General features: G+C 38.9%; 1 protein-coding gene across 7 annotated transcripts in view; it reads left to right on the plus strand.

Annotated features, from left to right (window-relative positions):
* The first annotated feature begins 1,106 nt into the window (after window positions 1-1,106).
* HACE1 (HECT domain and ankyrin repeat containing E3 ubiquitin protein ligase 1) overlaps window positions 1,107-17,600 on the plus strand; it is a 43,392-nt gene continuing 26,898 nt past the window's right edge. For 5 of the 7 annotated variants that reach the window (XR_014944132.1, XR_014944133.1, XM_015858756.3 and 2 more), the window contains exons 1-10: window positions 1,107-1,304; window positions 3,702-3,756; window positions 5,267-5,356; window positions 6,405-6,509; window positions 7,590-7,665; window positions 7,925-8,056; window positions 8,641-8,723; window positions 10,689-10,785; window positions 13,087-13,188; window positions 15,013-15,119. Coding sequence is in view for 5 of the 7 variants with exons in the window: in XM_015858756.3 (XP_015714242.2) it covers window positions 1,229-1,304; window positions 3,702-3,756; window positions 5,267-5,356; window positions 6,405-6,509; window positions 7,590-7,665; window positions 7,925-8,056; window positions 8,641-8,723; window positions 10,689-10,785; window positions 13,087-13,188; window positions 15,013-15,119 (923 nt within the window). In the remaining 2 variants the exon portion in view is untranslated. Of the gene's footprint in view, window positions 1,305-3,701; window positions 3,757-5,266; window positions 5,425-6,404; window positions 6,510-7,589; window positions 7,666-7,924; window positions 8,057-8,640; window positions 8,724-10,688; window positions 10,786-13,086; window positions 13,189-15,012; window positions 15,120-17,600 lie in introns of all 7 variants that reach the window. The other 2 variants (XM_015858758.2, XM_085541855.1) reach the window with 1 other exon arrangement.

Raw genomic sequence — 17,600 nt, forward strand, 5'->3', positions numbered from 1 at the left:
TCCTCCTGCTATGGTGAAAAGAGTAAGGCTTCAAAGCTGCAAGTGCCCATCAACATGCCCTCTGTCAGTCTGGTAATATAGTAGAATGAGTTTCAGAAGAAAACCTGAAAGAGTGACAAAAAATGCAAGAGCAGAATTAAAGTTGAGGGGACTTGGCTAGTCAGGGAAAGCGGATTGTTTTCCCTACCCTGATGAGGGTCACTGTAGCCAGTGAGGGTCTCAAAAGACAATTTATTTATTAAGAAGTTATATTTGCAGGTTTCCTTGCTTCAGTTCCTGGAAGAGTAACAGTTGTTCACACACATTGTGGTTCTGCAATTAGGTCTATCTAGAAACACATACACACACAAGGAAGCCTCACATTTTCACAGTCTTGATCGCTGGAGCTTTATTGTACCTCATATAAGAAAGCTTTATCATCTTATTGTGTAAATGCAGATAAAGGCAAAAACATCTGGGCAAACTGAACTAGGAAGTTCTTCAGAGGAAGGAATCAACATCAGGTCAGTACCTACAGCACTGATGCAGTTTTCATGTCCAGAGTTTCAACTCACAAGATTTCCGTGAAAACTTACTATTTTTGTGATGTGATTTTGGGGATTCTTGTTCAAAATACATCAGTTTTACTGTGAAAAAATAAATGGATATTCAGTATTTATTGCCTTCAGGTCATCATGAACAGGGAAAGTACATTATGCCAATAAACCAGACTACAAAGACAGGCTGAGTATCTCAGAAAACGACACATTATCCATCAAGAACACAGGAAGCAGCGATGAAAACACAGACTGATGCTGGCAGCTGTTTCCACATGGACGTTCAGGCACCCACAAGCAACTTGTTTCGCATCACCCACATTAACCCAAGCACATCACATTAAGCCAGCTTGGACGGGGCCCTGGGCAACCTGATCTAGTAAAGGTGTATGTTTGGAGGCCCTGCCAGGCAGGGGGGTTGGAACTACATGATCCTTGAGGACCCTTCCAACCCGGGTCATGCTGTGATTCGTTCTGCGATCACACCACCACAAACTCCATTACCCCTTCACGCCCATCTCAGTTCCGGCCGCTGCCCCACTCATGCGCACTGCCACCCCACCGCCGAGCATGCGCACAGCGCCGGGTGCCGGCGGAGGCCCGGGCAGCCTCGGTGCCGCCGGTGTCAGGGCCATGGGCTGAGCGGAGCGGTGCGAGGGCTGGAAGCGGCTGTCGGGCGGGCTGCCCCGAGGATGGAGAGAGCCATGGAGCAGCTCAACCGCCTCACCAGGTCCCTGCGCCGCGCCCGCACTGTGGAGCTGCCGGACGGTAGGAGCTGAGGGGTTACATGGGGTTGCGTTGGGTCCGGTGGCCCGACCCGGCCCCGCCGGGTTAAGCGGGTTCAGCACGGGACACCGGGAACGCGAGCCGGCTTCCCTTCCTCGCTCCGGGCACTTCTTGTTTTTCTTCATCCTCTTCCTTCCTCCGGTGTCACATGGAGCAGCTGCGGGAAACCCAAGGGGTTTGCCCCCGTCAGTCATGCGCTGTCACTGCTCTTCCTTCGGGGAGTTGTTTTTACAGCTGAGCCTGACTCAGGCTGCCGGTTCTCGTTTGCTGCGTTGTGCGGAAGGAATAGCCTGGTTTTCTGCATGCTTTCTCTGCTGGGACTTCCTAGCTGGTAGGTGGGGCCTTCTGCTGCTCCCGGCTCCGTGTCCCCATGGATGGCTTCAGACTGATAATGTCACTGCAAGACAGGTGCTTCAGAGGGGCTTTCCTGCATCTCACGAGCAGTGGCAGTGAGAACTGATTTGGTACTGCCAATCTAAGGTCCAACTTATGGGAATAATGCAGTAAGAGTTCAACCAGTTGATGATGACAATATCACAGGATCACCAAGGTTGGAAAAGATCTCCAAGATCATCCAGTCCAACCATCCACCAATCACCAGTATTTCCCACTAAACCGTGTCTCTCAGTGCAACATTTAAGCATTTATTGAACATGACCAGGGATGGTGACTCCACCACCTCCCTGGGCAGCCTGTTAAGGTGCCTCACCATTCAATTAGGGAAGTTTTTCCGAGCATCCAACTTAAATCTCCCCTAGTGCAACTTGAGGCTGTTACCTCTAGTCATGTCACTAGTTACAGTGTGAATTATGTTCCAAGATAACCTCTGTTTGATGACCGTCTTGCACTGGTACATCTAATGTCTTCTCCCTGGACCTGGCCTGCCCAAACATTTCTTGAGGAGCAGCTCTTGTGTAAGCAGTTTGGGATTTAGTGCTTTGCTCCAAACATGTTCTGACAGGATCAGCTTAGAATATACCACACCCAGCCAAGTATGACATGTAGTTTGATGGCTTCTTGTGTGTTATGAATAGCTTTAACTGTAAAAATACAGGGTTTTCCTCTGCTTTCTGTCCTTAAGTAAGGGTTACAGTATCCATAGGAAAGAATGAAGGGGTGGAGAGAGCACACCATCATAAGAGTACTGCAGGAGTGGGTCTAGAGGTGTTCAGGAAATGTGTAGATGTGACACTTAGGACATGGTCTACTGGGCAAGGGTTGATGAGTTGATGGTTAGACTAGGTGATCTTAGCTGCCTTATTGATTCTGTGAATCTATTAAATGGTGTGTTTGAACTTCTTTGTACTGATGAAGTTGAATTTACATGTTTATCTTCTTCTGAAGATGAAGCAACTGAAGGACCTGGGGCTGTTTAGTCTGGGGAAAAGGAGGTTGAGGGGAGACCTTATTGTTCTCTTCCAATATCTGAAAGGTGCTTACAGTGAGAGTGGGGTTGATCTCTTCTCACTGGTGACAGATGACAGGATGAAGGGAAATGGCCTTAAGTTGCACCAGTGTAAGTTTAGGTTGGATATCAGCAAAAACCTTTTTACAGAAAGGGTTGTTAAGCACTGGAATGGGCTGCCCAGAGAGGTGGTTGAGTCACCATCCCTGGATGTGTTTAAGAGCCATTTGGATGTGGTGCTCAGGGACATGATTTAGTAGAGGGTTTTTAAAGTTATTCAGTAGGCATTTTCTGAGCACCTAAGAGCTCAACACAGATATCTGGATTCTACTCTAAAGGCTCAGTGTCTGAAAGCCAGGTCTTATAGTCTGGAGCTGCAACTTTTAGGCCCTTAATATTTGTGACTTGAAATGGAAGCAAATGTGAAGTGGTAATACTGATGGAGACTATCATTGCATATCAGTCTATTTTCAGTCTGCTTTTATCATCTATCTGCATCTTTGTGTTGCAGCCTTTTTTCATTGCAGACAGATATGAGGTATGAAACATTGCAGATAAAGTATACTGTATTCAACTTTTCATGTTGGGATTAAAATAAATGGTTGTGGAGTAACTTTCACTTTCACAAACTCATAGCTATGAGGATTATAGAAGTCACCTTTCAATATAGGAAATTTATGTCTTTTTAAGATGTATTTTTTTGTTTTGCTCAATGCACATTTCTTAAATGCTTTGATGTAGCAGAGTTGTCAGTTAAAATAAATTGACAGAAAGAGAAAAATGCTATGTTGAAGTTTTACCTCTTTATGAGTATGGTAGATCTTTATGATGTAACTCAAGGTACCTATAACCTATGTAATTAGGGTGATCTGTTGAACAGTGGGTACTTTAAAAGGTGAATAATTGCTGCTAGATGAACTTAATTTAGGTAAAATATTACTTTTTGATAATGGAGTCATTTAATTTCTTTACAGATAATGAAACTGCTGTTTATACACTAATGCCAATGGTGATGGCTGACCAGCACAGGTGAGAGCTTATTTACATTTCATGTTTTTATTTTAAGGTCATAAAAAGCAGCATGTTTGCTGTGGCTACAGCTGCTGGAGCGTGCTTGATAGTTCTAGTGCTGAACTGAGGTTTCTTCTGTAGCTGAAGTTAGTAGTTGACTGTGACTGGCTGAGAAATCTGATTTATTTTGCGCTTTAAACTGGAACTGCATCATTCCCTTGATTCACAGAAAGGAATTTGCTCTAGAGTAAGGAAAACATAGTTTTGTAACGGTGTTGTAGCTCTAAGTGTGTATTTTTTATGACATAAAAGCTGTTAGTCTTATGTAGATGTCTCCGAAAAAACATAGAATGAATGCTGGACAATGGGACCAACACTTCTGTGATTCCTCACATAGGCAGCTGGTTCTCTTACTCAGTTGCCCTTATTGTGTTTGGGACTTGTGAGCTGTACAGTGCCAACAAAGTGGTGCTGCCTCCCACTGAGTTCTGTAGGCATGCAGGTAGTACCTCCTGCTAAAAATAGAAATTGCTTATCTAATCAGTATAAACATTTGTTACACATAATATCTTGTTGATTCTGTGTGCAGTGGTTTTACATGATGCGATTAGCTCATTACTGGAGGTTGAAATGACCAGTCCACTTGCAGTTTGACCTACTTTGAGATATTGTATCTTTATCAGTTCACTAGAACTTGAAGGGCTGTATTTAAATTTGCCATATTATTATAGTATGTCTTCCCACGTAATGGTCTCCTGTACTAGTCTTCTTTCTGAACTTTATTTATATTTAGGAAAGATACCTCAGCACAGACATCCTATTCTAGTTGAGGAAAATGAGACTGTATAGTTGTTTCAAACATATGCTAGTGATATACTTGTTTTCTGTCTCTAACGATATCATTTGGCCATCTGGTCTAATGCCAAGTAGTGCACATGTGAAACAGTTGCCCGTCATCACAATTCCTTTTTATGTTGTAATGCTATAATGTGATGGAAAGCACAGCAATGACAGTGAGGTAGCAGAGTCCCAGGCAGCAGCAAGTGATGATAAGCCCAAGTGTGGCAGCTGTGGATGCAGAAATAAAGGGAAAAAGCTGCTTACCTTCAGAAGGCCCCAGGTAGGCAGGGACCTCAAGCAAGATACCCTCCCCTTGCTGTCAACCCTTAAGTGAGGTCTGGGGGGGGGGGGGAGGGGAGAGTGGATGCTGGCTCCACCCATTTGGGTCACTTAGATGCACTGCATGTGCCTGAGCTCCCCTGAGTTAGCCCTGCCTTCCCAGCAGGTGCTCAATCACTGTATCAGGCCATGACTTAGCACTTGTGCTACATACATGTAAGACTGTAGTGAAAGAGTGGAAGTAGGTGTTAATATATGCTTGAATATTGTTGGAACTTTTGTTCAAAAGTTGGCTGCGGGGAAAAAAAGTTGTGATCAATTAAGAAATTGAGTACTTGTGTACAAGTTATGGCATATACCGGGATATTGTCAGCTGTTTTTTATTAACATCTGGTATTTCTGTTTGAAGGTCTGTCTCAGAGCTGCTATCAAATTCAAAATTTGATGTGAATTATGCGTTTGGACGTGTGAAGAGAAGTTTGCTTCATATTGCAGCAAAGTAAGACTTATTTGAGTCCGGTCCAGAAGTTAACAATGAAAATAATACCACAAATCTAAGGCATCAATGTAAGCTGGAAAACTCTGTAGTATCAGTAACATTTGTTTTTGCACTTTCTTTGTATTTTTTTTTTTTTTTTTAAATCAATGTGCCTATCTCCCTATGGAGAGACAGTTATTATATGTGGTGTCAAATGAACACAAGAAAATGTGTTACAGAGCCTGTGGATTCTGTTTTATCTTGGTTATTTGTTGGATCATTAAGAGGTCATCAAGTTGCTATTTTTACAACTTATTGAACAGCTAAGCTTCAGTGTCTTTGGGTTGTTGTATAGTAGTTTTGTCATTGAGGGCACTGGTAATAATAGGTAAATTGGTCAGGATGAATGCAAAAATACTGTATTTTTTTTTTTCCTTCAAATCAGTTCTTTCTGGAGAGTTCAGAAGCAGAATAAATGCTTATTACAGAGTTTCTTGGTGGCTTTGTTTATGCTAAGGAGCTGCCCTATTATGAATTGTAAAGAGGATTTACCTACTAGAACCAAAGTGCCAAGAAGCATTTGCATGAGTTCTAGCATTTTCCTAATATTTTAGATTTTTTCTGATATTAAAACTACTAAATGTAACTTCCAGACACTGAAGTGTAAAGAAAGCATCAGACTGGAATTATGGAAAATTCAGTCCTGTGTATAGGTGAAAGATGAGGTTAGAGGAAATAACAAACGAATCATTGAAGGGAAAAGCACGTTATAGATGGTTTACACTTCAATAAATTGGCAGTCTTAAAGATTCACTATTGGGTTTTAGAGTCACTAAAATCACATGCAAGCCTAACATCTATTTATTAGTTCAAGTTATGGTCAGTCATTTCTCATCATATTTGTTTTTTCTTTTAGCTGTATGTGATTTAAAATATAAAGGTGTAGAAGCTATTTCGTTTTAAGAGTTTTTGTTAATTGCAATCTGCACATAGTACTGCTGTTGTCTTTGTGTCAGTGTAAATTTGGTTTGTAAATATCTTTGTCACTGTTTCTCCCTATTCTTCTTAGCTGTGGCTCAGTTGAATGCCTTGTTCTATTACTAAAAAAAGGAGCAAATCCAAACTATCAGGACATCTCAGGATGCACACCTCTCCATTTAGCTGCGAGGAATGGGTAAGAAAAATGCTTTTAAAACTTAAAAAGGTGTTGCACGTAATTCACTTCAGGCGCCATGATGTTAGAACTTGCCTTAACTGTTACTTCTGGTTGCTGTATGAGAAAACGTCAGATCTTATTTTGGCCTTTGAAAAATCGTTTTCTCCTTCCATGTGGAAAAATAAGTTCAGCCTGAATAATCTGTGTCTTGCAGTTACGTAGTTGTTAATTTGATGGTAAAGTTTTGCAGTGCTAAAGATAAAGCAGTTCCAACTCTGATGCTAGTGATGGTTTTCTCTTTTCAATTGTTACCGACACTTCTGAAAGGCTGCTTTAGGTAGCACATGACTAGAACATCTGTGTGTTAGTAGTAACCAAACTGTATCACAGCTGTTTGTTCTAGTGAGGATGGGTGTGTTTAGTTTGGGGGAGGAGTATCTGTAGGAGAAGGAAGAAAGAAAAAGCCAAGTGGCATCATCGTGAAATACAGAAGTGCATATGAGACACTTATGTGAAAGGGAAACGTGAGAAAAGGTGCAAGAAGTACAAAATAAAAAGAATTGAGAATAAACTCGTGTGGGTAAAGCACTCAGAATATTAGAGAGCAAAAAAAGACCAACAAAACATGAAGGAGGAAAAACACTTCTGCTTTCATTAAGGCTTTTTTTTTGTACTTGCCAAAAATGCATGTGGTGTTACAATGAGTGTCTTATTAAATAATGATTTAAAATGGTTTAGTACAAATATGTTCACTGAAGTGTACAGATGATGACTGGCTTTATGGATTTCCATTAGCTCCAGCATCTTGTCTTGAGAATGTAAGTCATGCTGAATGGAAGCTGTTACAATGATAGTTACTTGTACGCTTCCAACAAAAACATTCAGCTACACAGTTGTTTTTTGTCCCTTGTTGTCATGTCACAGTTACTATGTGAATCTATAGTGCTATTAATGATGATTTATCTCAGGTGCTCAGTACCATAGTCTTTGTGAAGTAAGACTGTCTGCTATTGTTTTTTTTAGTGGTTAATTAGAGTGAATGGAGCCTAAGAAGATGATTTTGCCTAGCTCAATTTTAATGTATTGTTTTGTTTATAGCCAGAAAAAATGCATGAGCAAGCTGCTGGAATACAGTGCAGATGTCAACATTTGTAATAATGAAGGCTTGACTGCAGTAAGTGCTGTTAATTCTTATGGTGAACTTAAAATTTGAAGATCCAGATTTCTTAAGCTTCTGCCATCTTACTTGTAACTTGACGAAACTGCTTTGTCCAGTGCTTTTATGAATGAAAGATGTAACTGAAATACTGAAGTATTTGATATTCAAAGCTTCTCCTGTTAAAATGTTGTCAGTTATGCAGTCACACTGAAAATTTTATTTATAAATTATTTGTGTCGTTGCTTGAGGAAATTTATCATTGTTTTGTACTTAGATTCATTGGTTGGCTGTCAATGGACGAACAGAATTGCTTCATGATCTTGTGCAGCATGTCAGTAATGTTGATGTTGAAGATGCAATGGGACAGACAGCCCTTCATGTAGCTTGTCAAAATGGACACAAAACAGTAAGTTTTTAAACTGTCGTAACTTATTATGCAAATCTTCATTCCTGTAATGCATAAATGGTGTTGCTTGTTATTTTTTTTAAACCTCAGGCCAATCATGCATGTTATGATGGTGAATGTTAAGAGCTCTATTGTTTGTCTTAACATTGACTCCATACTCTTCTCATAGAGATAACTGGTGTTGCTGTTTCTGAGACTATGTGACGTACTCTGTATACGCTGACTTACTCTGTATACTCCGATGTTCTATAGTATTATTGCCTTATTGACAGCAGGTTTTGATGTGAAGATTTTCATCCTTGTTACTTGTAATAATTCATAATTATACCAGCTAATGGCTGTTAAAAACTTTTGACATCTGAAATGGTCTTAATTTAGTCTGGATAAAACCTGCATGGAGTTGGATTATTTATATATATATATATATTTAAAATCAGGAGTAAACAAATTCACAGACTCTTTGTATATTGATCTATGTGAATGTAATTTTAGGTGTGGTCCTGTTTTAGGTCTGAATATGTGCTCTTAGAGTACAAGTCTACAAGCTGCTGTCTCTCTAATGTTGGTATTTTTTTCTGTTACAGACAGTACAGTGTCTGCTGGACAGTGGTGCAGATATAAATAGGCCCAATGTGTCAGGAGCAACTCCACTCTATTTTGCTTGCAGGTATATATTCTTACCTCTTTGTAACAGACATATTAAACACATAGCTGTGCATTTTACAGCAAGAATCTATGACTTACGAAGAGATCCATCAAAGTAGATTATTTTGACGAATATTTTTCTCTTTCCTGTGACTATTTAAAACCTGTGTGTTTTATAGTAATAATTTAAGTAGCTCTTTTTACTGGGTCAGTGTTCTGTGTATTAAGCTCTTGTGGATAGCTAAGCACTGATAACCTTTCCAGGACATTTGTAAATACAGGTCTGCCAGGAAGATCACTTTTGTGCCATTTTCGAGATATCATCTAAATTATTTATTTCCCTAATGTGGGAAGACCCCACATGTTGAGTCATAGGAATAATAAAGGCAATAATAGCTGTGTTAATAACTTCGTAGAAGTGCAAGTTTTCTACAGCAGTTTTGACTATTTGTTAATGTGTGTTACGGTGTTACAGTGTATGCTGTTCAGCTTTGTTTCAAAGTTGTATGATAAGTGACGACTTGTTTTAATTGGACCATTTTTGCTGTTATTTTGTTTGAAATTCTGTAATCCCTAGGCTGTGGCTATAGGGTAAGTAGTTCACTTGTGGTTAAATGTTAGTAAAAACAAAAGGAAGAGTGCTGGCCTGCTCAGGGTTACACTGTGGGAGTCTGTTTCTGGAGCTTTGCAGTTAGTGTGTGCTGTCTCTTGTCAATTGATAAGGAGGGAAGCAGAGAATAAATAGCTGCTATCTTTTGGCACTTGCTTTAGAAGATGTAACCAACTTGGTTTCACCTTGGAGCTTTTCTGTGGGGAGGGAACACATGGTGAGTCCGTTGTGATATTCTTCTAGAAATAAACAATTGGAGCAGCTGGAAGGGTAGAGCGGACAGAGTGCACAGTGAACATAAACACATCTCATTGTCAATAAGTGCCAACTGATGCTGCTGCCAGCCAAGGAGAAAGTTCACTGAGGACAGGGTGAATAGAATGTGGCAGCAGTGTCTGGTAATGGCTGGAGAAGGATTATGAGTGCTTGAAGTCCAACTTGCATATCCCTGTTTTTAAAGGTGTGGAAACTTACTGTGAAGAGGTGCTTTATAAGGCAGTTAGTCTTAGCTCCTATATGAGATCTGGTAGCTGAATGTGTTAGGCTGAAGTCTGGTACATTAGTCTAAACTATTGGTTTCCTGATCTGCAAAGACATGGGGGAGGCGAACTCAGCTGGAGACTGTTGAGATGGCTAGTGTTGTCCAATGAAGTTTCAGGTCACAAACTTGGATCTGTAGTCTTAGTTGCTACATCTTTTCTCTTTGGTTATAGTCCTTAGATACTTCTGTATTACACTTTTTTGTCAGTATATGCACTAAATATTCTTGAAGGTGACTGTGTAGGGAGCCTGCTTTGACAGGGGGGTTGAACTTGATGATCTCTAGAGGTCCCTTCCAACCCCTACAATTCTGTGCTTCTGTGAAATGGACTTTTTTTTTAATTTTTTTTTTTATTTTTTATTTTTTATTTTTTTTTTAAATCAGCATGTAATCACTGGTACTTAATTTTATCTATCTATTTATTTATTTATTGGCACAACTAAATAATTTATTAGTTCAATAATTTTTTCCCCCCTAAATCTATTAGGAGTGAGTGAAGAACTAATTTAGCATAGAAAACTTTATAGAGCGCAGGAAATGCAGCTCATAGATACTTAGCAGGCTAGGCAAGGTTGGTTCATTTCTGAATGATGAGGATGACTCTGCATAAATGGGCCATATCTAATTTTCTACTGGGCTTCTATAGTGACTTGGAAGGGTAGTGGTGGGGCATGTGAGTGTTGCATTATCTTCTGTTTCATGTTTCTTCTTAGTTTCTTATTACATGGTATTAGTTTCTTCCTAATAGTTTGTTGACTGTGTTTGCCAGGTGTAATAAAACTCAACTCTTAATAAAGCATAACTGCTGTCTTAACTCTTTTTCTTCATTTGGATAGCCATGGTCAGAGAGACACTGCACAAATTCTTTTGATGAGAGGAGCCAAATATTTACCAGATAAAAATGGCATTACTCCACTGGATCTCTGTGTACAGGTATTGTTACCAATTCTCTTTTTTTCTTTTTTTTTTTTTCCTCCTACAAACTGTCACTTGCTAACAATATTAATATATATATGTGTATATGTAGAAGATGAAGATAAGATGAAGTTAATCTCAAGTTATCCTGAAGATTTCTTATGTGCTTAAGACCTGCAGTTGAAGTATCTGTATTTACATGGTAATGACTGTTGTCTTTAGCACCTGTGGGATATTTTTGGAATAATTAATGTTGCAAAACTTATTTTATAGGCTATCGGAGAAAAATCTTAATCAAGTTCAGCTACTTATGGCATTTCTTTTTGGACAGGAGAAATTCTAAGCAGTTTACTCAGTTCTGCTCTACTGTTTTTTAAGAAAAATCTTGCAAAACCTTCTCTTTTAGCCTTCCCCTACAAAAACAAAAATTATGCACCTTCATTAAAGTAAAGACTTTGGATTTAATTAACATATTGGTTATAATGTCATGTGCAAGGAAATCAATTGCATGTTGATGGTGGTACTTAAAAGCTTGTGTCTGTTCTCAGGGCTTAAGGAATTCTGTAAAATCTCTTATTTGAGTGTGATGTGTAAGTCAACTGTAGATATATCTGATTCAGATTACTATTGGGAAGGCTTATGTGGGAAAGAAGTGGGAAGTCAGCAAATAACTGGAGAGGAAGACCCTCAGAAATGTGTTCGATTCCTTTCTGATGAGCAGGAAGTAGATCCAATTGCGTTTCATCTTAAAGTGATCTTTTCCTAATGAGACCTCTAGAAAATGGTGAGGGTTGTTTTGCTCCTGCCTTCTGTAACCCAAAGCTCTAAAAGTAGTGTAAGGCATCAAAAATAAATGAAGTATATTGAATGTGCCTGAAAACTCAGAAGTACTCGTTCACCCTACTGTCTCACTGCTGCCTTTTCTGTGAAAGTAGATATTTTCATTGTTCTGGCAGAATGACTTACTGCTACTGTAAAACTGCACTGTCTACTTGATTTTGAGGCTTCTTATATCCATAAACCTGTAAGAAAGTATAGCAGTATGTACTTAGTGGTACTATTCTTATTTCTTTTTTTATGATTAGAGTTTCAAATATCTGCTTTAGTTTCCAGATTTAAAATCTCTAGGGAAGTAGAGGGATGAGCACCACTCCAAAACTCTATTTTTTCTTTGAAGTTGTGAATACTGACACCTGGTGTTTGCTGTTTTGTAGGGATGATAATACTGCATTTGAGATCCTCTAGAAAAGACAAGCTAGTGATACTGAGTAAAAAAGGAGAAAACAAAATATATTCTTTTCTTTTATATGAATATTTTTATTCTTTGATAGTGGATTTGATTTTCAGAGTAGAGTCATGCTTTAGGAGGACTGAGATTGTGGATCTGTGTATTTCTTGCTAGCGTGGTATAACCTTACTTTTAAAGAGATGACATTCATTAATTCTTGAGGATTAAGAGTGATTGAAATTTTAATACTTAAGTTCTTGGCAGTAGGAGCAATTTAGTCAATCTGTTCAATGAATCTCCTATCACTGAAGTGCATTCTGAACTGTCATGTACAGAGAAGGATCTTCTCGACTTACAGCTTTTAATAAATTACATCTTTCCAGTTTGTGACATCTATTCAGCTGCTAGGTGTCCTTTTAAAAAATGCAGATGTGTTGAATAAGATTTGATAGAAACAAACCACAAATTAAAGTTCTGTTCTTTCCAAATAACAAAACTGTTTGAGAAAAACGTTAAGTTGGTTAGCACTATTGATCTGGGGCACATGTGGAATTGTACATGTGCATTCATTTTGAGGTTAAATAACCTTTTTGTATGTTTATCCTATTTTTTTTCTATTTGTTTTTTTTACTTTAACAAATCAGATTTGTACCTTATGAATCTTCATGAAGGATTTGTTTCAAAGGATCAAATTCTGGGTGTATGTAGGTGAATTGGTATCACTGATCAGCAGAGAAGCTAAATATTGTACTGTATTTAGTCTCTTTGGTGAATTGCTGGGGAGGCGTTGCTTAAGTGTAAGCTAGCTTTGATTTTCCAGGAGGGAGGGCTTATCCACTGCATTCTAAATAATACAATAATTGTTTGATCTAATATACTTAAATAACTTGATTATGTCCTCTCCCAAACATTCAGTGATGTCTAACGTTGATGTGTTATTGACTTTTGAGTTTATTTTAGGACTGAATTTCTGCTGCTGGTCTTTCTTTAAGTCTTTTTAATGCTCAGTAAGTCTTAATGCCTATATTAGGATAAAGCCCAATTTGAATACTGCTTTTAATTAAGAACTGTTTTGAACTGTTGCTTTTTAGGGTGGATATGGAGAGACTTGTGAAGTCTTAATACAGTACCATCCTAGACTTTTCCAGACAATAATTCAAATGACTCAGAATGAAGATCTACGGGAAAACATGGTAATATGGTATTAGGTTTTGTAGATCCAGCAGGGGACTGTTAGTGTGGGTTACTTTTCTTCTCTCCCAACTTAGATAATTTTGTTTTAATATATTGTTTACATGAAAGTAACTGCAAACAATCTTGCAGATTGTAAGATTAAAAAGAAAAATGGTTTTAGTAAAGAATTGGATGCCACTTCACTGAACTTGCTTTACTAGATTTTGGAAGTTTTTATTGTTTTCTGTAATCCCATTGCCTCCACTAAAAGGTTGAGGACATGTAAGTCCCTATAGAAACAGTGCTTAAAGTTCTGAAACAGTTTAGAGTTTTATAAAGTTAAATGATAAAGAGATGAGAATTCTCAGGGTTTATTTTAGAAACATAGGGAGATGGAGTAGTTGACCTCAAATAAAAGAGAATGTTAAAGGATTAAAACCATGGAACAAAAATGACTTTCCACAGAAAGGCAAATGACAAAGCACACTATCATGTATTGTATTATAAGTGAAGACGATAAGCAAGGAGAATGGGCGTCTTATCTGAGCAATCATGGAGTGTATGCACAGTCAGATCTGAACGGAAGTCCATTGAAAATATGTTAGATGTTTCATTATATATCTATATTTCTTTTAGAAAAAGAATGAAACCTTAAGTATGGTTTTCTACAACTAAGGCCAAACTGTTCTGCCCAGAGACTTGGACAGTGACCAGTTCATATTATCTGGAAGTGATGGTGTGAAGAATTTGGAAGTCAAGACTCATGTTTTAAATGTTCCTGACAAACTGGAAAAAAATATTGATAAGCTGCAGGGTGAAAGAATGGATTTCATTAGGCACAACTACTGTGCTCCTGTGCTCACGTAGGAACAGTCAGTGTTGAAACAGAGTATGGGAAGCTGCTGCCTGTGGAGCAGCTTCGTAGGAAAGGATCTGATGTTTGTTGTAGGCTACAAGTTGTGCTGACGTGTGGGCATCATATTTTCAGTTTCTGAGAGTGAGGAAGAGGGAAGGAACTTCTGTTTCCTTTAAGACACACAAAGCAGTCCTGCTGCACAAGTTCTCTCTTGCTATCTTAGTTGAAATATTGCATCCAGCTTTGGAAACCGTGTTTGGAGGAAGACGAAGACTCCTAGGAATTTAAAGAAAATAATAAACATGAGAAATGACTGCTATAAAAAGATGGAAAGTTAGTTATGTAGCAGAAAGAAGTTTAGGATAGGAAGAGGCTTGCTGACTATCTTAAGTTTGTAGAAGTCTGTCCAGTAATTTTTTACAGTAAGAAATATTTTGCTTTAGACATTTGTAGCACCGAGAAGAACTTTCACATAGTTAAGGTTAGTGGAGTGTTAGAAAAGAACTTGATGAAACTGCCTCCAGACACATAAGTGTTTAAAAATGAACAAGGCAAATTAGACAATCAATCAATTGGATCACAGATGCAGTAAGTAGCTCTTATCATGGGATCAGCGTGTTGGGCTAGAGTGCCTTTGTGAAGTTCCTTTTCTCTTTTTGCTTTCCTGCAGTTTTGTTGTGTTCTGTGAGAAGGATTACTGATCTTTCTGAAAGTGGGGGTGACAGAAGTGAAGAAAATGAGAAGATTTAGGAATGCGTGATGAATGGTGTCACTGGAGTGTTGGTTCCCCTGTAAAAAAATGCCTAGGATAGAAAGAAGTGTACAACAAAGGAGTTTATAAAATGTTAACTAAGGTTAGGTTAGATGTTCAACAACAGAGGCATGTACATTAATGTTTCTACGAATTAAAGCTAGACTGTGTAATGGTATTTTAAATTAAACTTTGGTCTGACACTCTATGCAATCTCTTTTGTTTTAACAAACCCAGTTGCGGCAAGTTCTGGAACATTTGTCTCAGCAGAGTGAAAGCCAGTATCTTAAAATTCTGACAAGTCTTGCTGAAGTTGCTACAACAAATGGTCACAAACTACTTAGGTAAGTGTGAGGGGATTATAAATTGGTTGGTAAGCTACCAGGTAGTTCTTGCCACTTAATAAATTTGATAATCTAAACCATCTGATGTTGGGCACATACTGGAGTAAATGGATCTCATATCTAATTCTGGATAACAGGACCTGCTTAGATCACTGTCTTCGCAAGGATTTCAATACAGAAAGTTGGTATCCTCCTTGTGTAGCTGTTAGGACCAGGAAGACTGAGTTGCAAAGTGAACTTCTTTTTTTTTAAGTAAATTTGATACAGTTATGTCATCTTTAGAAAGGGAAACTTTTTAGCCAGCAGTCATTATTACTTCCCAGTCCCTCTTCTTTTTTCCTCACAACTTTACTTTCTGCATGCTTTCCTGGTATGCCTAAGAAGAATTTCATTTTTTTTTTTTTAGCCACTCAAATCATGCCTGCTGGCTCTGGTTGCCTTCCATGTTTACTAATACATGTATGAAAGTACCTGTACTGCACCAAAGCAAAAACAGCATCAACAGCATAGCTATCTCAGCAGTGCAAATAGCAGTTAGTTGAAGAAGCATGTAAAATAGGCAAGTGTGTTTTCCTAGTATGCTTTACTAATTTCCGTGGCATCTGTTAAAGGCAGTTTGTGCAAAACACCTCATCTGTAGCGTGTTGGAGTTTCAAATGTGTTTAATGTAAGTTAAACTGATGATTTTGCATTTCTGTTTGATTTATGACTGTTATTGCTCCATTATATTGAGCAACATTCAGTATGGCTGAAGAAACAGACTGTACAAACAGCTTGTATGTGTCTCAGAATATAAGCTGCTATGTGCTTCTGTAGTTGCTGAATGTGAATTGTCTAGTTCAGCCGGAGGACAAATTAGAAGCATTCTGTTGCATGGGCTAGTATTTCTGGAGATGCCTGTACTGCAGGTGTACAGTTACAATTGTACAGTTATAAAGTTGATGGATAAACAGAGGTTATGTAATAGAAAGAGGGTTAATGATAAAAGCTCACCGATGTTGAGGCTTGCTGTAAAGATAGATGCTCTCCAATGTTGAGGCTTGCTGTAAAATTCCACACAGGAGTGATCTCTGGAAAGAGATCCTGCCTTAGCAGTGGTCAGCCCTTAAATGAGCTCAAGGAGAGATGGAGCCAAGCTCCACCCCTTCAGGTAGCACAGCTGAATTACCTTCACCTGTGCTCCCACAGCTGACTCATCGCTTGCCTCAGTTGGTTAATCAGAGGTTCAGGCTGTGATCAACAGTTTCCCATACACGTGGGTGTCCTGTAGGCTCTTAATGACCCACTTCTTTCGGTGTTCTTTCTTATTATTTATTTCTTAAGGTTTGAGTTGCTTTAAAAGGTTTGCCTGTAGAGTACTGAGGAAAGAGCTTTATTCAGAAGTATAATTAGTTTCTTGAGTTTAGGTTGATTGAAACCAGCTGTGAATTAGCAGATCAGTAATTACATCAGAGGTGTGCAGCATCCTGTAAGGGTGTTAGTCTTCTGAAAGTGTGTTGATCTTAGAAAGCAAGTACTTCAAGGATAAAACTAAATGTATACTTCCTTATAAACATGCATGTGTATCATAATGGTTCCAACCTCCTGCTGTGGGCAGGGACATTTTCCACTGGATCAAGTTGCCCATGGTCCCATCCAACTTAGCTCTGAACACTTACAAGGGTGGAACATCCACAACTTCTCTGCGCATTCTGTCCCAGTGCCTCACTATTCTATGAGTTTCTTCTAAGTACTTAATTTAAATTTTTCCTCTTTTATTTTAAAGCAATTACCCCTTGCCTAGTTGGTATGTTCCCCAGTAAAGAGTGCCTCCCCATCTTTCCAGTAGGTCCCCTTTAAGTACTGGAAGGCTGTAATGAGGTATCCCTCGAGCCTTCTATTCTCCAAGCTGAATGTCACCTTTTTTCCTATTAGAGGTGTTTTGGCCCTCAGAGCATCTTTGTTGGAGTGAGTCCAGAGTAGGGCTACAAGTCCACATTGGGACTTGTGGGAACTGATGTTGGGACCGCTGGCCTGGATGCAGTACTTCAGGTAGGTCACGCTAGGGCAGAGCAGGGGTGGAACGATCACCTCCCTTGTTCTGCTGGCTACCCCTCTTTTGATGAAGCTCAGGGTACAGCTGGCTTTCTAGGCTATAAGCATGCAATGCTGGCTCATGCCAAGCTTTTCATCCACTAGCACCACCAAGTCCTTTTCCAAAGGGCTGCTCTCAGAACTGTGTAGATTTCAGTAAAAGAAATTTTAATTTCTTGCAGTTTTATGTGTGTGCTCAGGATTGACAAATTCTTACCTCTTGGGACTTAAAACAAAACGAAGTTTGAATAAGAGTATTCTGCCTGTGCACAAACTCATGAGCGTCTCCAATTCTACACTGTGTTTGTGGTGCAGTTTTTATAGATTTCAGTGTTGGACAGTTAATAAGGCATAAAACTTATATATGTTAAATAAATAAGTAAAAACCCAGTGCTCTTATGTTGCATC

Source organism: Coturnix japonica, chromosome 3, assembly GCF_054131305.1.
Source record: "Coturnix japonica strain WE chromosome 3, WE-NBRP24, whole genome shotgun sequence".
NCBI lineage: Eukaryota > Metazoa > Chordata > Aves > Galliformes > Phasianidae > Coturnix > Coturnix japonica.